This window comes from Phyllostomus hastatus, unplaced genomic scaffold (assembly GCF_019186645.2).
Source record: "Phyllostomus hastatus isolate PE091 unplaced genomic scaffold, TTU_PhHast_1.1 phas_contig_150, whole genome shotgun sequence".
In the NCBI taxonomy this organism is placed as follows: domain Eukaryota; kingdom Metazoa; phylum Chordata; class Mammalia; order Chiroptera; family Phyllostomidae; genus Phyllostomus; species Phyllostomus hastatus.
Genome location: NW_025333611.1, coordinates 40,321,429 through 40,343,766, shown reverse-complemented (window position 1 = coordinate 40,343,766; position 22,338 = coordinate 40,321,429). Strand labels below are relative to the sequence as shown.

General features: G+C 58.6%; 2 protein-coding genes across 5 annotated transcripts in view; one reads left to right on the top strand and one right to left on the bottom strand.

Moving 5' to 3' along the window:
• ARHGEF18 (Rho/Rac guanine nucleotide exchange factor 18) overlaps positions 1-13,307 on the top strand; it is an 83,417-nt gene extending 70,110 nt beyond the window's left edge. For all 4 annotated transcript variants that reach the window (XM_045830178.1, XM_045830184.1, XM_045830185.1 and 1 more), the window contains 13 exons: positions 259-507; positions 1,877-1,953; positions 3,629-3,807; positions 4,449-4,540; positions 6,603-6,785; positions 7,876-8,013; positions 8,294-8,418; positions 8,956-9,012; positions 9,117-9,164; positions 9,266-9,745; positions 10,128-10,392; positions 11,254-11,379; positions 11,455-13,307. In XM_045830178.1, coding sequence (XP_045686134.1) covers positions 259-507; positions 1,877-1,953; positions 3,629-3,807; positions 4,449-4,540; positions 6,603-6,785; positions 7,876-8,013; positions 8,294-8,418; positions 8,956-9,012; positions 9,117-9,164; positions 9,266-9,745; positions 10,128-10,392; positions 11,254-11,379; positions 11,455-11,603 — 2,168 coding nt within the window. In that variant the 3' untranslated portion in view covers positions 11,604-13,307. The remainder of the gene's footprint in view (positions 1-258; positions 508-1,876; positions 1,954-3,628; positions 3,808-4,448; positions 4,541-6,602; positions 6,786-7,875; positions 8,014-8,293; positions 8,419-8,955; positions 9,013-9,116; positions 9,165-9,265; positions 9,746-10,127; positions 10,393-11,253; positions 11,380-11,454) is intronic.
• Positions 13,308-14,957: 1,650 nt separating this feature from the next.
• Positions 14,958-22,080, bottom strand: PEX11G (peroxisomal biogenesis factor 11 gamma). Its single transcript, XM_045830187.1, has 5 exons — positions 21,993-22,080; positions 20,483-20,671; positions 18,590-18,768; positions 16,115-16,177; positions 14,958-15,582 (listed from the first exon to the last, which is right to left on the bottom strand). The coding sequence occupies exons 1-5, from the start codon at positions 22,050-22,052 to the stop codon at positions 15,348-15,350; spliced, it is 726 nt and encodes a 241-aa protein (XP_045686143.1). The 5' UTR covers positions 22,053-22,080; the 3' UTR covers positions 14,958-15,347.
• Between the last annotated feature and the right edge of the window lie 258 nt (positions 22,081-22,338).

Sequence of the window (22,338 nt, the reverse complement as noted above, 5' to 3'; positions counted from 1 at the left end):
AGGGCTATCCTGATCGCTGGGACTGCGCTTTAGCTGCTGCGTCCCACAGGCACTCTGCCTGGGTGAAAGTGAAGCAACGGGCTGCCGTCTTTGTTTTGGAGAAGCCTTTGTGTCTCAGGAAACTCTAGTTGGAAGGTGATTCCCAAGGGTGCTCCAAGCAGTGGCCGCAGGGATGGCACCTCCCAGACCCTGTTATGTGTCTCCCTCTGTCATGTTTGCGATTGCGAAGAAATACACTGACTCTGCTGTGTGTGGCAGCTGGCACCAAGGACTACGAAGACCTGACCCAGGCCCTGACCCTCATCAGAGACGTCATCTCGCAAGTGGACACCAAGGTCAGCGAGTGTGAGAAAGGCCAGCGCCTCAGAGAGATTGCAGGGAAGATGGACCTGAAGGCGTCCAGCAAGCTCAAGAATGGGCTGACCTTCCGCAAGGAGGACATGCTGCAGCGGCAGCTGCACCTGGAGGGCACCCTGTCCTGGAAGACCGCGTCAGGTCGCTTGAAAGGTAGAGTCCTGCCCCTCCACCGCTGCAGAGTGGGGGTGCCCTCTGGATCAGTGAGCGCCATTCTCCTTGGCGGGGATGGCACCAGCCAGCACAAGGCCACCGCAGCCTGGCCGCTTCAGGGCTGAAGGGAGGTTGCGTACAGTCAGGACGGGACAGGCCGCCAGGGGTGCGGTGAGGCTGAGACAGTCACACCAGTGCTCCCTCCTCCTGTCTGTGGGGTGGTGCGGTGCACACCAGGAGGGCATAGGAACTTGCTGACTTCTGAGCAGAAACCCGAAGCTTTGTGAGGCTCCAGAGCTCCTTCCAAACAAGCCGTAGCGGGTGCACCTGCAGGAGGCCCAACCTCCAAAGAGCCTGGTGTGGGTAGAAAATGCCCCCCAGACCGCCAGCCTCAATGTTCCCAGGCTCCCCAGCACTGCTCAGGGTGTGCTCCGAGCCTGGCTCTCACAGTCTGTGGTGCAGCTCCAGACCAGAGCGGGCTCAGACTCACACCCGAATTCCCTGTCCACCCCATGAGCCTCTGGAAGCATCTGGACCTGCCCATGGGCACCAGTGTCTGTGAAGATCTTAGAGGGAATGACAGAGTCTTCGGGTGGTCAGATGACAGAATGTGTTTGTTCATGTTGTACACAATGTGCATCCAACCCATGGAGTTTAGTGCCTCCTGTCCGCCAGGCCCCACGCGGGTGGCAGAGGGCCCCTGGCCCTCACGGGGTGCCAGTCAGTGGGCAGAGAGAAAGAAACCAGTAAACAGAAGGATCATGAAAAGTACATAAATGCTCTGGAGGTAGCCAGAAGGCTGCAGTGCAGGAGAATTCCGAGAGTGGGGATCCAGACAGAAGGGGGTTCTGATGATGCCCTCTGAGAAAGCGATATTTATTGTGGCATCAACAATCGTGTTGAAATGTACTCAGGATTGGCACCCAAGGGCAAGAGCTCTGCTGCCGCCAGGAAAGAAGCCCAGGGGCACAGGGGGATGAGAGTGCAGTGCAATGGTAGCGGGCAGGATGTAAGCATTCAGCCCCTCAGGTCCCAGGTGACCTGGGGGCAGGTAGAACGGCGGGGGGGGGGGGGAGTTCACATGTGAGAAATCAGCAGGAGAGGCTCAGAGACCAGCCCCCATGGTGCCATTGGGACGGGACAGCAGGGCAGCGGGAGAGACGTTGACACCCAGGGAGGTGGTGGGATGGTATGAAGCGGAAAAAAGACCCATAGGCTCGTGCAGAAGCATCAGGTGCTGGGCTCAGAGTGACCCGGGCTCCTTTTCATGGCACCAGAGGGCACCTGGGCTTTCGCGCCTCCCTGGCCACCCAGCGGAACCCACGTGGCCGAGTCACCCCACACATTTCCTCCTGTCCTCTCTCCTTAGACGTTCTTGCTGTCCTCTTGACTGATGTGCTCTTGCTGCTACAAGAAAAGGATCAGAAATACGTCTTTGCTTCTGTGGTACGTGCCCCTCTCTTCACACAAAGTGCTGGTTCAAAGCTGGCTGTGCAGAAGGCACTGGCAGGAGGGGTGGCGGGCCTGCACCGAGGACACGACAGTACAGCCCCGGGCAAGGGGGCTAGAGAAGCAGCCGCCTGTGGTCCCGGGTCCTCCCCAGGGCCTGGGGTTTCCGGCAAGGCAGGCGAAGGGTTTTCCAAGAACAGAGTCCTGTCTAGTTGGCCTGACTAGGCTTCGAGGGCTCACATGAACATCCTCTGTAGTTTTAGCCGCTCTGCATTTCGGTGGCTTTCTCTGCCATGGTACCCAGATCCTCAAAGACCCAGTGCCCTTGCCAGGAAAGCACCGCATTCTTCCCAGGGGTGTGCTGGCTCATCACTGAGGACAGAAGCTCAGGCAGCCACACCCCTCTGTGTTGTGACCGTGTTGATCCCACAGCGCGCTGGCCCCAGAAGGCCCTTGTCACAGGAGCCCAGCCTGCCAAGAGCTCCCTGCAGCCAGCGAGTGTGGAGTCAGGCTGGGATGCCAGTCGTCCTTCCCGGCCCGTGTCCACCGGGAACTTGGCTTCTTCCTCTGCTCTCCTGGGCAACCCCCGGGTCCTTCAGGGTCTAACAGCATAGACCTCATGCAGGGGAGGGCTCCAGGCCCTCCCCCCACAGTTGAGGGGCTGGGAGACTGGTGTGCCTCCAGGTCTGCCCACCAAGGGAGGCACCCCCTGTGACTGAAAGGTGAGATCATGTACCTTTCCAGGGATTTGAAATGGCCTCTCAGGGGTTTCCCAGCACCGCACACGGGGTCGGGCTGCTCTGTCTAGCACTCTGTGTGTGTGTCTGCACCCTCTCTCGAGGGCGACACAGGGGAAGGCCATAGTCTGCTCCCCGTGTCCGCATGTGGCTGTTCCTCCACGTGCGTCTGTCCTGGTCTCCTCCTCTGAGAGGGACGCCAGTCGGATGGGCCGAGGGCCCACCCTGATAACCTCATTTTAATGTAATCACCTCTGTACAGGCCCCTGTCTCCAAACATGGTCACAGTCTGAGTGCCGGCAGTGATGGCTTCACCACGTGGGTTTGCAAATACTCCATTCAGCCCACAACAAGCACTTAAAAGCACATATTTTGCTGACCCATCGGCACATCGCCCCCCGTGGTGCACACACCGGAAACAATGGGGGCCCTGGGTGTCTGGGGCCCAGGGTTGGGAAGATCGATTTGTTGTTACACACTTGTTTCTTTTGAGTTTCGTGCTGTGTGTGTGTGACTGATTCTGAAACACATCTCTCTGAGCACATTAAACAGGCACATTAAAAGGCCCTGGCCGGGTTGGTACAGTCACCCTGATACGCCAAGGTTGCGGGTTTGATCCCCAGTCAGGGCACATGCAGGAATCAACCAGTGATGCATCAGTAAGTGGAACAGCAAATCAATCTGTCTGTCTGTCTGTCTGTCTGTCTCTCTCTCTCTCTCTTTACCCCCACCTTCCTTCTCTCTATAAATCAGTAAATTAAAAGATTTAAAAATTAGAAAATAAACAGACACATTAACGGGTACAAGGATGGCACTGCAATGGTGTCTTATTTGCCCAGATGGTAAAATATGTCTGCTCCCACCTGTTGGAAGACAGATGGGGCGCCCTGCGGCAGGGCAAAGGTGACCCTCCCCACCACTTTGCACTCATGCAGGACTCAAAGCGCCCTGTCATCTCGCTACAAAAGCTCATCGTGAGGGAAGTCGCGAATGAGGAAAAGGCTATGTTTCTGATCAGCGCCTCCCTGCAAGGGCCGGAGATGTACGAGATCCACACCAGCTCCAAAGAGGAGAGGAACGCCTGGATGGCCCAGATCCGCAGGGCCGTGGAAAGGTGAGTGGGCGCCCTCTGCTGGCCGTTTCCCCCTTGGCTTAGATGCTCTGCGGCTTGACTGGGACCTTGATTTACCCAAGAGAACACCAGAAACCATAGGCAGACAGGACTCTCCTTTGCTTTTCCTTTCCCTCTTTCCACCTTGGCACTTTGTCCAACCTTTACTCAGAGGGGATAGATGGCACCATTTCAGCTTCTTTCAACAACCTGGCTCAGCAACAATGGCTCAACCTGTTGGCTGCAGAAAAGGCCCCGATGTCTGGCCAGAGGACACAGGGCCAGGCAGATCTAAATTCTAGATTGGTGGGACACTCCACCTGACACACAGGCTGTCCCCACCCCACCAACCACCCCTCCTGTAGGGGTCTCCTGCAGACCTGTTGGAGCAGGTCATAGCATTCTGTCCTTCCTTCTTGGGCCAGGGGACTCCTCAGGACCCCAGCCTGGGGCTTGGCATGATGCCTAGTTCCCAATCCACCCAGCAAATGGCCCACAGTTTCCTGCTGCTCCATTAACATAAATCTGTCACAAAGGGAGACACTTCTTAGCAGCCAGTTCTGTTGATAACCCTCTCGGTGCCCATCTCAGAGGCCAGTCAGCCTGTGAGGCATTGTCACCCACCTGTCCCCGCAACCCCACAGCTGTCCAGATGAGGAGGAAGGGCCCTTCAGTGAGGCCGAAGAGGAGAGGAAGGTGGCCGAGGCCCGAGCTATGAGGCTGAGGGATTTCCAAGGTAAGAGGGAGTCGGTCTGGACCTCTGTGCCACGGTGGCGTTTCTGTTCCATCCCATTGGGCTCGGCCCTGGAGTGAGCAGCTGGGAGTCTTGCCATGGGTGCCTAGTGGCCCGGCGTTCTGCGGCTGCTGTTTGCCATGTAGTGCGGTGGTGGTCTTTCGGAGGCGTGTGGGAAAGGGAGGCGGTGGCACTTGGCGTCCCTTCCAAGCACAATTGCTATGCCCCTCCCTCAGTCCTCATTCAGGGAAGGACTCACTATGAGTGTCCCAGGTCACGTATGAAAGGACCGCACGAGGACCCTCTAGCCACACAAGACCCCACAGCCTCCTACAGCCAAGCAGACCCACACCAGCCCTGGCTTTGCAGCCAGAGACCGGGGCTTTCCCCTCCATGTGTTAATGTTTCAGCTACTTAATCAAGATGTAATTCTCACCACATGCAGTTCAGCCATGGAAAGTGTCCCATGCGATGGCTTTTGTGACCATCAGCACAGTCGAGTTTAGGCCAATGCACCACCCTGGCAAGAAACCCCCTCCCTGACAGTGGCCACGCCCTGTTCCTTCCTCCCCCAGCTGTGGGCAGCTTCTCGTCAGCCATCTCTATGAATTCAACCGTTCTAGGGACTTTGTATAAATGAGTTATAAAACGTTCTTTTGCATCTTGCTAATTTTACTTAGTGTATATTCAAGGTCCGTCCACACTGCAGCAGGTGTCAGAACTCACTTCTTTTCACGACCAGCTGTCTGCCCGTTGTGTGAGTGCAGCACATGGTGCTCACCCGTTTCCTGCCTGGTTTTAGCAGGCTGCTGTGAGGCTGCAGCACACTCTTTGCCCAGAACAGTTCCTTCCTCTCCCTTTTCACTAAGTGCAGGGTTCTAAATTAGGTACTGTTTAGCCCTGACACATGTGGCTAGGTTGCTTGGGCATCGGGCTGCAAAGTGAAAGGTCAGCAGTTCACTCCCCAGTCAGGGCACGTGCCTGAGTTGCAAGTCGGGTCCCCAGTCGGGGCACGTGCGAGAGGCAAGCAGACAATGTCTCTCTCATGTTGGTGTTTCTCTCTGTCTTCCTCCCTTCCTCCCCCTCTCTCTAAAAATAAATAAATAAAATCTTTATAAATGAGGTAACATTTAAGCAATAAGTACAAAAAGGTAGTATATATTTTATTTATCTTTGTGGGGAACTGCACGTTTAAAGGTATTAATAATATCCAGAGAAAGGAGGAGATCTCGCTGGGCCCTGGAAGCCCACGTCCTCTCACCCAAACTGCCGTTTCTCCGAGCTGTCGTCCTGCAGGCACCTAGAGTCAAGCAGCAACATCTCCTCCCTGCACTCCCAGCAAGTTCTTAGGGGGTTAGGGACACAAAGGCAGTTTCTTGATCAAGATAGTCTTTGCCACCTTGGGTCAAAGGTTGGACTCACCCTTAACTTTGGGCCATTGGGGACATGCCCATCAAAACCAGGAGCCAGGTAGGGCTGTGCCCTCTCCATGGTGATCTTCACCTTGGAAGTCCCAGCCAGGTAAAGTGGGAAGAGACAGAAGCAAGATACAACTGGAAGGGAGGCAACAGGATTTTAGTTAGTTAGTTTATTTTGCACGACATGATTGTCTGCCTACAAAATACAATAGGATCACCCAGGCAAGATAACAAAGTCGGTGACTGGTCAGAGCGTGATGTTTATACACTAAGTCACCAGTGTGAACATCTAATTAAGTTGCAGTCACAGCAGCCAAAAAAGTATAAAAACAGGGAGACTTGAAAGGAGTTTGACCTCAGTGCCTATAGGAAGACTTTCAAGATTAGGAAACTAAGCCTTCCCAGGCTCTCAGGCTATCCCGCCACAGCCTGCCCACTCTCCATGGTGGTTGATGTTTATAATTGTGGGAGGGAGTTGGGGCCAGGCCCTCACTGCCTCTGGAAGGTTGGATGATGGGAGTGGCCTGCCTGGGCCGAGGTGGTCAGCAGGGTCCCCAAGGCCAGCTCCACTCTGTGAGGCCCCCTGGCGCCAGCTCCTGGGGGACGAGCCCAGAGAGGCTGAACGCCACCTCCATGTGGCTTTGCAGAGCGACTGAGCCTGAAAGACCAGCAAATTGCACAGAGTCTCCGGGAGAAGCAGCACATCTACCTGGAGATGGCCGAGATGAGTGGGCTGGAAGACGGGGCTCCATCACGCCACCTCTTCCGGGGAGGGGACCTGTCAGAGAACCTGCAGGGGGAGCTGATCCTCAAGTCAGCTGTAACTGAGAGTGAGTAGCTGTGCCCCAGGATCCTCACCGAGCATGTCTGCCTCCCAAGCACCATCCTGCCAGGGTAGCCTCCTTGAGGAACCCTGGTCTGGGCACAGGGCCCACTGCGGTCTCGTGCCACCTGTCTAGAGCTTCTGTCTGGCTGGGCAGCTGTGCGTCCATAGCAGCATTAACTCCTACCAGTGCCCGTCAGACCAGAAGGTCATCAGACACAGACAAGTACGAGCCCCTGGTATGGACTCAGACCACTTCTCGTACCATCAGCAGCCCCCACTGTTGCATGCGGGGCAGGGTGCTGGGCCCTGGGGTCTGGAGTCGATGGAGACGAGCTCCCTACACTCACGGGGTCACTCTTCTTTCTGAGTAGCGGGTCACGTTTGGTGGGTTACACCTGAGGGCTCTTGGACCCAGCAGCTGTGGGGTGGCACTGGCCAGTAGGTAGGTGGCCGCCCCTCTGCACCCTGCCCAGGCCTGCTTCACAGAGCAGTCAGGGCCCACACCTGAGCCCCCAGCAGCTTGTGTGTGACAGCTGCACCCCCCAGCTGGCTAGGATGCCTGTCAGCCTGGCTGCCAGGGCTCGTTAGCTGTGGAAGGACAGCCTGCACCCCTCTCTCTACAGCAAACGAGATAGATACAGTCCCTGACCTTCAGAGTGAAGAGAGCAGGGCAGAGGGTCCCAATGGGCTGGGCACCCACTCAGTCACCTCCCCAGCCATAGCAGTGTTCTTCCTCCCACATCTCCAGGGGTCTTGTCCTTGGCCCTGTCCTGTGCCTCGGCCTAGAGTGCTCTTCCCGCCACCCCACCTGGCCCTGCCTGGCATGGCCAGCCCTGCCCCTGAGGCCCCCGGCGGTCTGTATGACTCATCACACAAGTGGTGGCCACTTTGAGTTTCCTCAGGCACAGGGTCCGGAACGGTGGTCCACGCGCTGCCCCACAGGGAGCCTGACCTTGAGACACGGGCTGGCCTCCCCTGGTCGGAGTGCCTGTGCGAGGAGTGGGGCTGAAGGCCCACAGCCCTCCCTCCTGCAAAGTCCTGGCACCCACCTCTTGGCTCCGCCGTGACTGGGCCACTTCCATCTCCTTCCCCAGTTGAGGACATCCAGAGCTTGCTCTGTGAGCAGCTGGGCAGCCTCGACAGCCAGGCAGACAACGGGGGTGCCTCCAGGGGCCCGCGCCAGAGGGCGGACGTCTCCGGAAGCTGCAGCAGCGCCGGTGGTCCCAGCAAGAGTGAGTGGGGCCTCCTCCCCCAGGGCTGGGGCTGCTGGGGCCTCGGGAGGGTTAGCAGTAGCAGGAGGTTCAGGGTCTTCCCGAGTTTCCTCTGCACGGTCTCCTTGGCAAAGCCTGGCATCTGCTGTTTGGCGTCTCTCCTGCTGACCTCTGTGCCGCAGATGCCAGCCTTTTGGCCCAGGACCCAAGGCAGCACTGCATCTCCTCCCTTGGCTGGGTGGAGGTTCTGGACCCCAATAGATCCCCAAGCATCCTCACATGCCTGGCTTGGGGTTTCTAGGTGGCTGTTTGAAGAAGAAGGCATGTAGCGATGACTTAAGCCCCCGAGACTGGCATGACACTGCCAGCAGTCTGGCTGTGAAGCTGAGCAACACACCAGGGGCCTCCGAGGAAGCACAGCGGGCGGTACGTTGCTTCCTCGGGACAGTCCTGACCTCTGTGCAGAGTCGGCCCAGGGGGTTTAACTGCTCACGAGTTCAGCAGCCTGTGTTGTGGTCACCTAGTTCTCCATCCTCCAGTGAATAGCAGTGTGCTGTTTGCTCTATGGTGGGTGGTGACGTCCCCGCTCAGGTGAACATGCTGCCAGGTGACCCTGCATGTTTCTTCAGGCCCTGACTTAGGCAGGCAGCCCGGGAAGGGGCAAGCTCCTCCCCCACAGGTGGGGCTTCCCAGGCAGGGACCAGGGGCTTTCTGCGTCCTCCCCCCATGAGTACTGCCTCCCTGCTGCTCCGAAGGCCTGCTCTTGCCAAGCTTCAGAGTGAGAGCAGGGTCGGCCACTCCCGGCCAGGGCTGTGGCAGGCCCACAGCAGCTGCCCACCCACCTCCTCGTTTTCTGAATGACTGGGCAGGGCCTGCCTCACACTGAGGCAGTGTCTTGTCCGTAAGGAGTGGATTTGGCTCGCCACCTTAGCAGCTCTGTGCTTTGACATTGTGTTTCCACAGGCAGAGGCACCGATCACTGAGTCTGGGCCCCATGTGCCCACTGCCCTGGAGCTGGAGGTAGGCTTGGGGCTTGTGAATTTCCCTGGGGACTGGCATGAACACTAGCAGGGCTTTGGGTAAAGAGCCAGAGTCACTTTCCCTCGTACTCTCTCTCTCTGCAGCTTGTCCAGAGAATCCAGACGTTGTCCCAGCTGCTCCTCAGCCTCCAGGTACAGGGCTTGGTGGGCAGTGATAGGCTGCATTGCCCTTCACCTGTTCGAGGTTGGGATCTGGGAGAGGATATGGCCCCTAATGGGTCCCCTTCCCCCAGGTGGTCATCGCCCAGCAGGACAGTTACGTGGAGATGCAGAGGGCCACCCTCCAGGAGCGGGAGAAGCAGTTCCGGCTGCAGTCCACACGCGGGAACCTGCTGCTGGAGCAGGAGAGGCAGCGTAACTTCGAGAAGCAGCGGGAGGAACTGGCAGGCGTGCAGAAGCTGCAGAGCCAGCTGCGGCTGGAGCAGCGGCGCTGGGAGTGCCAGCGGGAGCAGCAGCAGCAGGAGCTAGACCTGGCCTCCGCCCGGCTGCAGCAACGCGAGAGCGAGGCTACGCGGCTGCAGGAGCAGCTGACCCAGGAGCGCGCTGAGCTGGAGCAGCAGCGCCGGGCCTACCAGCACGACCTAGAACGGCTTCGAGAGGCCCAGCGTGCTGTGGAGCGTGAGCGCGAGCGGCTGGAACAGCGGGAGCAGCTGCGGAGGCTCAAGAAGCAGAACACAGCACCTGGGGTGCTGCCGCCTGAGCTGCCCGCAGAGGTAAGCAGGGCAGGGTGCAGCGTGCAGGTGCCTTGTGAATACATGTGTGTGAGTGTGCTGGTGGAAGAGGGAGTGTGTTAGTGTAACTGGCAAGTACACATGCTGTGGCTGTGAGCACACTGGCAGGGGGGTGGAGGGGAGCGGGGGCGGGAATAGGCAGTGAATGGCATCTCCGTGGGGCCCAACATAGGGCTCCGCTCCCAGATCAGACCCTCCCAGCTGAGAGGCTGGGAGACTGTGGGCTGGGGCCAGGGTGGGCGTGGGGCAAGGCCCCCCTGGCCCAGCCCAAGCCCTATGCAGAGGGTAGTGCTAAGGATAGCACCTTCCTGTTGGCACCAGTGAGGGCTTCCAGGAAGAACACGTGTCTTCGTCGCTCTCTCAGGTCCAGCCCCCAGGCCACCCCACCAGCTTCAATGGGGAAGGGGTAGAAGGGCCCGAGCGCCCTGAGGTGGCCCGCAGGGACAGTGCCCCAGCCGAAAGCCGGCTGGCCAAGAGTGACGTGCCCATCCAGCTGCTCAGCGCCACCAACCAGATCCAGAGGCAGGCAGCGGTACAGCAGCAGATCCCCACCAAGCTGGCCGCCTCCTCTAAGGGCGGCAAGGACAAGGGCAGCAAGAGCCGGGCCTCCCAGCGCAGTGAGAGCTCAGGTGAGCTTGCAGCTCCGGGTGGGGTGAGTGGGGCGGGTGATCTCTGGGAGGCAGGTGACCTCCGATGCCTGCCCAGCGCCTCAGCCTGGCCTGGGAGGTTTGTGACACCAGAACAGCTCCTAGTGCGTGAACAGCAACGGACCCCAGGACACCCTTCTTCGGAGATGCTGGGAAGAAACCGAGGGCATGGCTGGCAACACAGCTGAGCCCCCATGCCCCACCAGAAGGGCAAGCATTTTCATCTCAAGAAGCACAATTGACATGACAAACCCCAGGTCCTTTTCCCCCTTCAGTCCTCAGAGTGAAATGGGCAAGGGAGTCTCCTGTCTGCTCAGAAAGAAGGGGTCCAGGAGGCCCTTGTGGAGGGGTCACCAGAGGCCAGACATCAGAGTGCCTTACTCACTCTGGGATGACACTGTGACTGACACTGCCACCTCCCGTCAGCCCCACCTGGTGCCAGTCTGGGTGCCGGGGCCCTGCCCAGTGTCCTTGCACTGAGGGGTGCTGGGCCCTTCCTCAGAGCACTCTGCGCAAGTGGCGTTTCCCTGTGAAGCTCCAGGGGCCCTTGGGTGCTGGGAGTGTGCAGGTGCTGGGAAGAGGCCCTCCCTGCGATACTCACGCACAGGGCCTGTGTCCAGCATGACGGGGTCCAGAGGCTGGCTCTCTCCAGGGACTTCCTGGGGTTGACTGGGGGCTATTCTCTGTGTCTTTGTCGCTGCATTTGGGCTTACGACCTCAGTGGGGCTCAGACAGGCGCTGCGGGAAATGCTCAGGAATGGGGTGAGCTGTGGGCGGTGGCCGGGTGCTGTGAGCCTGGAGCGAGGTCACGCACCCCAGGCTGAGCCCTCTTCCCTCTGCCAGCCTCGTTTGACCTGAAGCAGCAGCTGCTCTTCAGCAAGCTCATGGGCAAGGACGAGAGTGCCTCTCGGGGCCACCGCTCACTGAGCCCTGTCCAGCTTGGAAGCCACAACTCTGCAGCCCACACAGGTGAGCCCAGCCACCCGGGCAGCAGGGCGGCCCACCGTGCCAGGGGTGCTGACGCCCCGTACTCCTGTCTTCCAGACTTGTCCTCCCAGGCCCTGAGCCCAGCACCAGTCGACAGGTCCCCTGAGCGCTTCTCCTTCTCACCCACGCCACTGCCTCTCACACCTGGCAGCAAGGAAGACGGCAGCAAGGAAGACGGCAGCAAGGAAGACGTCATCTTCTTCTAGGGGGTGTGGCTCTGGGTGCAGAGCCCTCCCTGTCCTGTCCCCACCCCACTGTACTCTCTGGCGGGTTGCCATCTGTCTGTCCCTCCTCACTGCCTATCACACCACCACGGATGCCAGGCCTGGCCCTGGGCTCAGGGTCAGGGGCCACTTGTCTGCAGGCTCTTTCTGCAGATCAGCAGTGGTGCCTGGGTGACTTTCTGAACCTCTGTATGCATAAGAGAACATGCAGTAATGGGAGGTTGGGCCAGAGCTGACCCAAGGAGCTGGTTTAGACCCTAGCACCCACTTTTGGAGGGGGAGAGGACGCCAGAGGAGCGACAGACAGATGGGTGGTTCACACAGAGCCTGATAGACCCTGAGGAGGGGCGGGGCAGTGTCAGCTGTGCCCCTGGCAGAACTAGGGCGGAGATTGCACGTGTCCGTGGGGAACCATAGGCCAGGGCATGGGTAAGACAAGGGCTGCACAGAGCCCAACAGGGACAGAGGGCCACAGGGCAGAGTGGCTGGAAAGGGTGGCCAATGGCACTCAAGGTGAGTTCTTTTAGGGTCAGACACTCATTCTGAGAGGGTCTGGCTGTAATTCATCTTGATTTGGTGAAGGTTTTTAAAACCTGTCAAACTCAGTGCTTCCCCGAGGCACCTCGCCCAAGGCAGTGAGGCGCTCCAGGCACTCAGCCTGTGGGGGCTGGGGCTGCGCACACCCGGAAGCCCCGCCCCAGGCACAAGGTCTCCAACCCAACGCGGGCTGGTGTTCCCAGGGCCTCTAGGAGGAAGCCCCCAGGGCTGCAACCAGTGCCCATGCGCAGAAGCCACTGCGACAGAGCAGCAGGTGGGGCTGCCGAGGGGGGAGACACTGGAGAGATCACACCTGTCCTGGAGACCTCACGTGGACGGGTGGCCACCTCCCATCCAGCACGCTGTTGGCCAGCTACCCCTGGAGGAAGCCGGGGTGCCAGTCCAGCCTCAGGGCTGTGTCAGGGCGGTACCAGTGTCTGAGGGTAGAGATTGGGTCTGGCCTACGTTCCACTTCTGGCCAAACTAGCTCAGGTGCTGGCACAGGAAAGGAGACGTCACAGCCTTTTCTGCACTCCTGCCCCCTCCACTGGGCCTGGAGCTGCCCGGGAGCAACAGCACCACCAGGTCACAGTGACATGGCCAGTCAGGGACAAGGAACTGAAAGCTGAAGTTGGCAGTGGTTCTCAGCACAGCCCCCACGGCCCCTTGGAGAACCTCCCCCCCGGCAGACTTTGCCTTGGGGCCAGCAGCGTCAGCAAGAAGAGTCCTCCTGCCCCTGACACTGCCAGCACTGTCCTATGCCATGTCTGTGCTGTGTTTGTGTGTTTGTACTGAGGCCAACCAGCACTTTAGAAAATCCAGCTTCACATCCTGCCCTTCTGTGAAGAGAACGTTCCTGGGCCTCATAGAGCCAGGGTTCCAGTTCCTGGGAGAGTGAGTCCAAGGATTCCTCACGGGCACGTGGCAGGAAGGGGCATGCCCTGCCTCAGCCAAGGGCTGTACAGTTGTGCCACTTGGCGGGACAGGCCCAGGTCACCTGTGAGGGCCATGGCCAAGGTGGCATGTGGGGTCTGCACAGCCCCAGGGACTGTGATGGCGACTGCGGCATTTCCTCAGGCCGGATGTCTCAGAGCCGCCTTAGAACTGAAGACCCAATTCTAGCAATAAAAGTGTCTTAAGATGAGCTGACAAGAGAGGTGCTGCTTTGGTGTTTGCTGTAGGATCTGACTGAGCATCACTGCCATGTTGGCAGGGGTCCCCAGGGCACACCTCCCCAGGCAGGGCCCCTAGGACCATCTGCTGCAGCAGGAACTCAGAGGCCTGGACACCAGGCCCAGAGCCTTGAGGGAGCCTGGGAACCGGGGTGTGGTGCCACCTCAAGGCTGCCTGTCAGCACTCCTGCCCCAAAGCTGGGATGGAGAATGCAGGTGGCGGAGACAGGCCTCAGCACCAACCATCTGTGCCGAGGGAGGGGTCTGCAGGGCCACTTGGGGCTTGGGCCCATCAGCCTGCTCTGCCACCTGCCCAGGGGTCTCTAGGTGACTGTCTTGTCTGGCCATTCAAAGCTAGAGGCAGAAACCCCAGGGGAAGCAGCCCCCAATCAAGTTCAGCTTTGGGGAATGTCACTGAGCCCTCCCACTCAGGTGGGGCCCCTCTTGCCTAGGCCTGTCCCTGTGGTCCTAGAATGTTTTCTCTGCTCCCTGAGCCAAGTTTGCTACACAGGCTCCTTCTAGGACCAGTCACCCCACTTCCACCCCTGGGACCTGGCTCTGTCCAGCCCACTGGGCTGCCAGCCCAACCTGTGTACCGCACACCCGGGTGCTCACATGGCCTCCCCACAACCATGGCCATGCCACACGGGCAGGCATCTCCCTGAGTCCCCAGGCGGGCGGGCAGGCGCTGCTCGGACACCCTCTTCCATTTCACTGGTGTGTCCTGTGCTGGACACGCCACTGTGCCGTTTCCACAGCTTAGAAGGGAAGGCCGGCCCAGGTGGGCTGGTGCCCTAGTCCAGAGGGAGCTTGGCCCAAGGGCAGGGTGGGCTTTCTCCTGCACCCATGTGTCCGGGTGGCCCTCCACCCCCGCTGCTCCTAGCCACCCGCCCGCCCTATTGGAGAACTGGCTGGCTAGCTGCAGACAGAGGTCTCATCAGGTCTTCCAGGCTCTTGGGGACAGGAGGTTGCACCCAGTCCCCTTCCCCGCTGGGACCAGGGAGTGGAGGATCCAAGGACATGTCAAGATCAGGCACACATGGGCCACCACCCTCTATGAACGTCACTCGCAGGCAGCAGCCTGCGTGACTGGAAACCAGGGCACCCACCACCGCCGCCGCCCTGAGGTGGAGATACTGGCCTGCACTGTTTGGCCCCAGCTGGGAACCCATGGCATGCTCAGGCTGGCCCTGAGTGGACAGAGGCCCTCCTCCAAGCTATAGCTAAGTGTCCACTGCTTCAGCCACGGCAGGCATCTCAGGACGCCCAGGAGGGAAAGGGTGTGGTGTGGGCTGGGCCTGGCAGGCTGCAGCTCCGGCATTGCATGGGTTTGGGTGCAGGTGACTGCAGGAGAGTGGCCGGTCCTTATGGGAGAGGGCTGCTCAGGAGCAGCAGGCTGTGCTGGCGGAGTCTGATAGGACCCACCAGCCGGAGGTGGCTCAGGAGGTGTGTGTGCCCACTGGCTACCACACCCAGAGGTGGCCCCTGCACACCCTCCCTCAAATAAGGCACAGGTGCCCCCCAGCAGGGGGAGGAGGCACAGAAGTGAGCAGACCTGGGGATGGAGGGGGCCAGAAGCTGCTTTTAGGAGAGGACCCACCAGCCCCAACACCACACTGTCAACTCATTCCCATTTTGGTCCTGGTTCCCTGCTTGTCTTTATTTGAATGCAGGATGCAGGGATGGAAGTGAGGCTCTGCTGAGGCCCACTGTGGCCTTATCCCCTGCGTGGGAGCCCCGGGGTCCTCTGCTCTGGCCCTGAGACACACCTCCACAAAAGGCCAGGCCTGGGTGGAAAGGACCAGGCCCCTAGCACCTGAGGGACCTCACCTTTGGCCCACATCCTGCCCCACTGTGGGCATGTGCCCCAGGGCCGCTCCCTGTTTTCTGGGCAGCATCTCCCCACACCTGACCTTGATTTGCTCAGTTACAGACTCAGCCCCAGCCCAGGTGATTGCTCTGTGGGAAGGGCCCCTCCATTGGGGTTCCAGCTGTGTCCACAAGTCCCCGGGCCATGTCAGGAGGTAGCGGGGTCAGCCCAGCCACTGGCCTGGATGGCCTGGTACACGCTGAGGAGGGAGGAGATGGTGCCCAGGAGGCCCACCAGCCATGTGGGGAAGCGGCCTGCCCACAGGATGCCTGGGGGCAGCCAGTGCACGGCATTGGCCAGGTCAGCCAGGTTGCTCAGGATGGTCAGCAGTTCAGACTGCATCTGGGCCCGCATGGCCCTCCGCTGGCTCCGGGGCAGCTGGCTGTGGGTTCAAAGAGGAGTCCTTCAGGGATAGTGCCCATGTTCTCCGTAATGGGCAGGGGAGAAGTGACCACACACCCTGCCTGTGAGCCAGGAGGAGGCCCCATCACCCCCTAGAGGGAGCCTGGGCCCGCAAGGAGTCCTGAATCCACACCTGTCCTCCCGACCTCCCAGAACCAGGTAGGGGGTGGGCGTGGGGTGTTGGGCAGATTCCAGGCATAGCTCTTTCCCTGCTAGGACAGTGAACAGTGGTTGTGGTCCTCTGCTGGGCACACAACTAGGCAGACTCAGCCTGCAGTCCTGGCTCTGCCGTCTCCTGCTGACGGGGCCTCAAGCAAGCCTCCTTTTCCCGTGTGTAAGAGTCCTGCTATCCTCTGGAGGCTGCCGGGAGGCTGGTGACCCACCACATCCCAGCCTGGGCCCTGTGCAGCTGTGGGGCTGATAATTGCTGGCGACTCAGCACCCCCTCCCAGGGCTGGGAAACCCCCTGGGCCTGGGGGAGGGAAAGTCAGCCTTTCTCCTGGATGAAATACCTGATGAAGGCCAGTGTGGGGCTCCTCAGCCGCTGTCTCAGCTTCAGGACCATCCACAGGGACCTGGAACACCCAACAAGAGTGGGAGCCCGCCCTGCCAGAGCAGCCAGTGGAGCAGGGTGGGGGCGCGGGGGTTCAGTCCCCAGCACTAGCCCCAAGTGAGGCTCTGCGCCTGCCTCCTGCCAAGGCAGCCACAAGTTACCCATGACCATGCTGAGCTCTGCAGTAAGTGGCCCCAGACAACCTGCCTGTGATGAGTCTGACACACTTCTGGACTCCAAGGGCTCCTGGACCCTACAGCTTACCCACCCAGGCCACTGTGCCTGGCCCCTGCACACTGCAGCCTGGGCGGGGGGGCAGGAGGATGAGCAGACATGACCAGTCCTGCCAGTTGGAGGGCTGACTCCAACCAGACCTCAGGACTGGGAGGGCCAGGGTCTGGTCACATTTCCCCAGCAACCATGAGCCCATCCAGATGCCATGTCCCCAGAGTATGGGACCCAGGGCAGCACCTGCATTGAGGTAAGTGGATCTGCATCAGAGCCACCTGGGGCACTGAGGCAAAACCCGGGGTCTGGGTCCTAGGTCCCCAAACCAGTGGCATTAGGACCTCTGGGCCCTGGACTCCAGGTACCTGCATTTCGACGACCTCCCAGGGAACTCGTTGGCACCAGAGGCCTGGAGGACGCAGGGCCACGAGAAGCATGCAGGCTCCACACGCCCACACCCCCATGGACAGCACAGAGAGCCGCACTCTCTGAAGATAAGCAGTCATAGGGCAGGCACAGCCGGTGACACCACCCCATGTGATCACCACCCCATGGAGGCAGTGGCCGGTATGCATCACACTACGTTTGTCCAAACCCACCAGACATGTGAAAGAGCGGCCTCAAACGCAGCCCATGGACTTGCGGTGATGCTGACGCGACCATGTGAGCTCTCTGACCACAACAAAGCCTTGCTCTCAGGTCGCACTGACAGCCCATGCATGGGGCGGGGTACACACGTGGGGTGGGGGGCAGGGGCGAGCTCTCCTCCAGCTCAGTCTTGCTGTGAGGCTACAACAGCTCTAAAATAAAGTCTGTTTTCTAAAACGGACGGGATCAAGACTGCCCCTGCTACAGGAATGGCGGCTCTCCTGCCACCAGAGGTCACAAGGACCCCTGGGAGCTGCAGCCTCGGGAGTATCCAGCCCAGGCCCCAGTTAGAGTCCCCAAGGATATCAAAAGGTCAGCAGACACAGTGACCGTGACCACCAGGGGAGGTCAAACCGAGAAGAAGCCCTGTCCGTGAAACGAGACCAGAGCAAGTAGCAAGGGGTCCTCATAGTGTGAGGTCACAGGCTGGAAGAGTTGTCAGAGTATAAACAGAGGGGATCTCTGGCTTGTAGGTGATCTGAATTTCCACTTTGGGTGTGTTCATTTTCCAGACTGTCTGTGATGAGCATGCCCATATCATCAGGACATCTGTAACAGGGAAAGCAAGGACTACTGAATGTCACTGTCTAGCCCAGGGACAAGGGACAGCAGGAGTGGGCACTGCCCACCTCCACCTCTACCCCACCCCACAGTCAGGGGTCACCCACCTCCCTTCAGAGACTCAAGGGAATTTCACTTTATGAAATTCTGCCACCGGAGGCCCTTCACCCCTGTGCTTTCTGGGGCAAGGGACTCTGAACTAACCCACTCAGCGAACTTGCAGAGAGGAAAACGTTTGGGAGGAAACCATCAGTTTAAAGTTCTAGACACCTTACAGTTTGGGAAGCATACAGCCAGCCGGGAAGCTCTTGGCTGCTTTATCTGGGCTTTTTGCCGACAATGCAAGCAGGACTCAGAGGCCCAGGGTGACAGCCAGACGCTTCTGTGTGGCCACCAAGGTACTGCTTCCTGGGCCCAGCGGGCAGTCACAGCCCCCAGGGTGCCCATATCCTACTCCCCAGGCCCTGTGAGTGTGTTCCCTTATGTGGCAAAAAGGACTCTGCAGGTGAGACTGAGTTAAGGGTCTTGAGACGGGAGATAACCCAGGTGGGCCCAGTGTCATTACAAGGGTCCTCGTGGGAGAGAGGCAGGAGGGTCAGGGTCAGAGGAGGAGATGTCACAGAGGCAGGGGCTGGAGTGATGTGCTTCAAAGACAGAGGACAGGGCCCCGAGCTCGATATGGGAAGGAACCCCAGAAGCTGGAAAAGACAGCACATGCTGTCCCCTGGAGCCTCCGGAAGGGCCGCAGCCCTGCCCACACCTCGACAGCTGCCCAGTGCATCAAGTTTGGACTTCGACCTTTAGACTGTGAGATAATCAGTCTGTGTCATTTAAAGCAAAGAGTGTGGCGACATGATAGAGTCACCTACAGGGAGGTAGCCACACAGGAGGAAAAGCAGGGATGGCAAAAACCCACCCAACTGCAGCCTGTCCGTCCACAGGACCAAGAGACCGCACTGCACCCTTCCGGCCTGCAGGGGGCTGCCACAGGGCTCACCTGGCAATCCCCAGCAGCAGGGAGAGGCCCCAGAAGGCGGTGCTCAGCACCCACCACCGAGCAGAGTCCACAGGGAGTATCTTGGTGTCAGCGGCCCAAGCGATGTGCTCGCAGGGGTAGTACAGCTGGTCGGCTAGGTTACCCAGGACAGATAAGCAGCGAACCAAGACGTCTTCCTCCTACAGGACCAGGAAAGACAGGGTGATGCACCTGGGGGCAGACCCACCCACTGCCCACATTAGGGACCCAGGCTATGACAAAAAAAAAAAACTTAAATTTGTTTAAGTTTCCAGATAATTCATGCATACCACAACTTGGGACACCCTGCCTCAGAGTCTTGCTGACCTGCCACAGGCTTCCAGGTCCCACCCAGGGGTCTCCAGGCCAGGCCCTCTGGTGAAGGACCAAGAGACGGCAGGGCAGGCTGCCTGCAGAGCAGCCCAACAGGGCAGAGCTGAGCCGAGTGGAAACACCAGCTGCATGGATCACCCCCCCCCCCCCCCCGCAAAGCAGAAGCGGGTGGTCACCACCCTGGCAAACAGGCAAACTGAGGTGCTGGGGGCGAGTGCCACCTGCCCTGTTGAACAACAGAACCCCCACCCGCCAACCCTAAGTTCTGAACCACACCCCCTGCACCCAGCCAAGCAGGCCCAATGGAAGCTGCAGAAACCTGATCCCTGGGGCTGCTATCCCCACCCACCCCCTCAGGGCCAAGCCCCTCCAGGCCTTCTTCAATCAGGCGCAGCCCCAGAACTGTGCAGGGAGAAGATACTCATCAGGGCAGGGAGACCAAGACACAGAAACACAGGATCAACAAAAGGGGCTCTTGTTCTGGTCAAGAGGTATACAAAGAGCAGGCCCCCGATCCCTTGCCTGGGACTCAGGGGAGTCCTCGAAGAGGAGACGTTTGGGGTGGGGGCCCTGCAAGGATGCACGAAAAGTATGCCCTGACCAAGTAAGAGGATAGGAGGTGGGTGTCAAACCAGGAGGAAGGTCCAGGTAAACACCTGGATTTTGGATGATCAGGCAGGCCATGGGCACTGAGGGGAAACAGGCACCTGAGCATCCAGTGGCTCAGAGAGGGTACCCCTGGGAGGGCAGTGTCCCCTTGGGAGACAAATTTGCCCCCCTAAAAGGAGCACAGATGTACTGGCACTCCTGTGGAGTGAGGCAGTACTGCTTTCCCCACAAATATTATAAACAGCTTACATGTCTGACAGCGGGGGGCTGGCGGAACCAATCGCTGCAGTGCTACGAGCACACAGCAGTGCTACAAGCCTGACCATTGAGAGGGAGGGACTGTTTTGGACTGACATGGACTGTCTCTAAGTTATACTGTTGAGTGAAAAAAGCAAGTGGCCAGAGAGTGTCAGTGGCGCAACTATTTACATTTAAAAAATGTATTTGCCGTGAGGGTACACAGGATTGTTCAGGAAGGAAACGCAGGAAGCTGATGACAGTGGCTGCCTCTGAGGAGGAAAACTGGGGGCTGGGGAATCATTATATTTTTAATAATATAGTCTTTAAGAATGTGTGAACATATTAGTTTTAAAAAAAATAAGTTAAGAACGTCTTATTACAAAAAAGAAAGTAAAATTGAAAGAATACACTCTGGCTGGTGTGGCTCAGTGGACTGAGCGCTGTCCTGCAGGCCAAAAGGTTGCTGGTTCCATTCCCAGTCAAGACACATGCCTGGGTTTCGGGCTGGGTCGCCCAGTAGGGGGCGCTCAAGAGGCAACCAGGCAACCTATCGATGTTTCTCTTGTACATCAATGTTTCTCTTTCTCTCTCCCATCCCCTCTCTCTAAAAAGAAATAATAAAATATTTTTCAAACAAGAAACTGTTCACACTGTGGCTGGCAGACAAGCCCCTACAGCCCAGTGCCCCGTTACCTTGGCCCCCAGGCCATACTGCGTGGTGCATGCGAACATGGCCAGGTCATCGAAGAGCCGAAGGATGGTCCTACAGTGGCTGAACTGGGAGGACAGTACCAGCAGGCGCGTCCCCACTTCTGACCTGGCCGGACAGTATCCCACCAGAACCCCACCAACCAGCTGGCTGCAGTACCCCAGGGTCCGGATCTGTGGGAAAGCAAAAACCGTTAGCATGGCCAGCTCCTGGACTGGCCCTGACCACCTGCCTGGGCGTGGGCCCAGGGGGCGAGCAGGCAGAAGAGTCTAAATCAACAAGATTTTAATAAAAGCTTTAACTGTAAAAAGAAACATGTAGGACAAATGGAAAAATATGGTGTCATTGTCCAGAAGGCACTGTGGACACTCTAATGAAGTGCTGGCACTCATCATGGAGGGGCACAGACTCTGGAGACAGATGTGATGGAGATGTGAAAAGGAAACCCCATTTCCCACCTCCTGAGTCCTCTTCCCGGCTGGCAAGAGGACCAGACAGCAATGTATATTTGCATCTACCAGGCTGGACCAACACCCACCACTGGTTGGGAAGTGCGGACATGATCCAGCTTCAGTCCAGTGGACAAACGATCATTCGCTTAAATAATTTTAGTGAGAAGGAACCCGCTCATTGGGTGATTTCAGTATTGTGAACTGGGTCAACTTCACTACCCTTCTATCTTAATTTCCTCTCCTTTTCAGAAATTGCTTTTTCCTGTTTTTTTTTTAATTTTCTTTTTTCTTCATACTGTTTTCACTTGTGAATCCTGTTCTGCCCCTTTGGAACAGCAAAACACTGCGATTTAAATGTCCAATTTGGCAACTCGGCGGGGGTGGGATGTTAAAACCAGAATGCCTAGGTTGGAACCTAACTGCCCAGCCAGCAGTACATACCCTGATATAAACTAAATGGCTGTGTTAGAGACTGGTTAGGAGGAGCTGAGAGTCCATCTTGCATGGAACCACCTAAATACCCAGCCAGAGGGGATGTGGTCAGAAAATAAACATCCGAATATAAGGGGAACACCTGCAAAACCCTATTTTGTTCAACATAACCCAGGGACCAACTACAGTGGCCTAGTCAGACCCCGAGTGCCCACACCTGGGGATCTGGACGGCATGTAAATGTCCAGCCAGGCTGTTGTTGGGGACAACATATATGCCCAACTAAAGGGGATTTGGTTGCAACCTAAACGTCCAGCCATAAGGTGTGGCCCGCATCATCCTAAATCCTCATGAGACTGTTTGGGACAACCCAGTGCCCTATTTCAGGATCCCGAAAGTCCAAACGTGAAAGCCTGGTTGTTGCCACTGTGAATGCTGGCCGGCACAACCTGAATGTCCACCACTAGGGGACCAGGCTGGAGCCAGCTTGGCCGGGACCTCTGCCATGGGGGAGCCTGAGCGACCCCAACCCCTCTCTGGCCTTGGTTTCCCGGTCTCTGAGCTTTGGCCCGATTCCGGGGCCTCGGGCGGCGCTCAGCCCCAGCCTCACCAGACGGTCCCGGCCTCGGTACGACTCCAGCGCCGCAGCCAGGCCGGTCAGCCCCACCATGGCAACTTCGCTGTGACGTCACCGCGCCGCGCAGGGGGCGGGCCTGACATGAGGCCCCGCCCCTGTGACGTTCTGCGCAGGGCGGTGGCCATCCTTTGCCCCCCGCCCCGCGGTTTCTTTGTCTGCTGCAGGTACGACGCGCGCGTCCGCAGTCTTGTGCACCCGGACAGCCCTGGGAAACCGCTGCCTTCTGCCCGTGGGAGAGCGCCCGTGACGGCGCCGCCGCAGCTTCTGTTTTCAGTAAACCACCCATAAAGTTAACCAACCCCTAACTACCCACACAAAA

What these genes read in the sequence shown, in the direction of transcription:
- PEX11G (XM_045830187.1), bottom strand. Translation starts at nt 22,052, where the DNA reads ATGGTGGGGCTGACCGGCCTGGCTGCGGCGCTGGAGTCGTACCGAGGC. An exon ending in CTGCTGCTGGGGATTGCCAG is followed by an intron (nt 16,178 to 18,589) that starts GTGAGCCCTGTG and finishes TGGGTGTTCCAG; the next exon opens with GTCCCTGTGGATGGTCCTGA. An exon ending in CCCACACTGGCCTTCATCAG is followed by an intron (nt 15,583 to 16,114) that starts GTATTTCATCCA and finishes TTGAACCCACAG; the next exon opens with CCAGCTGCCCCGGAGCCAGC.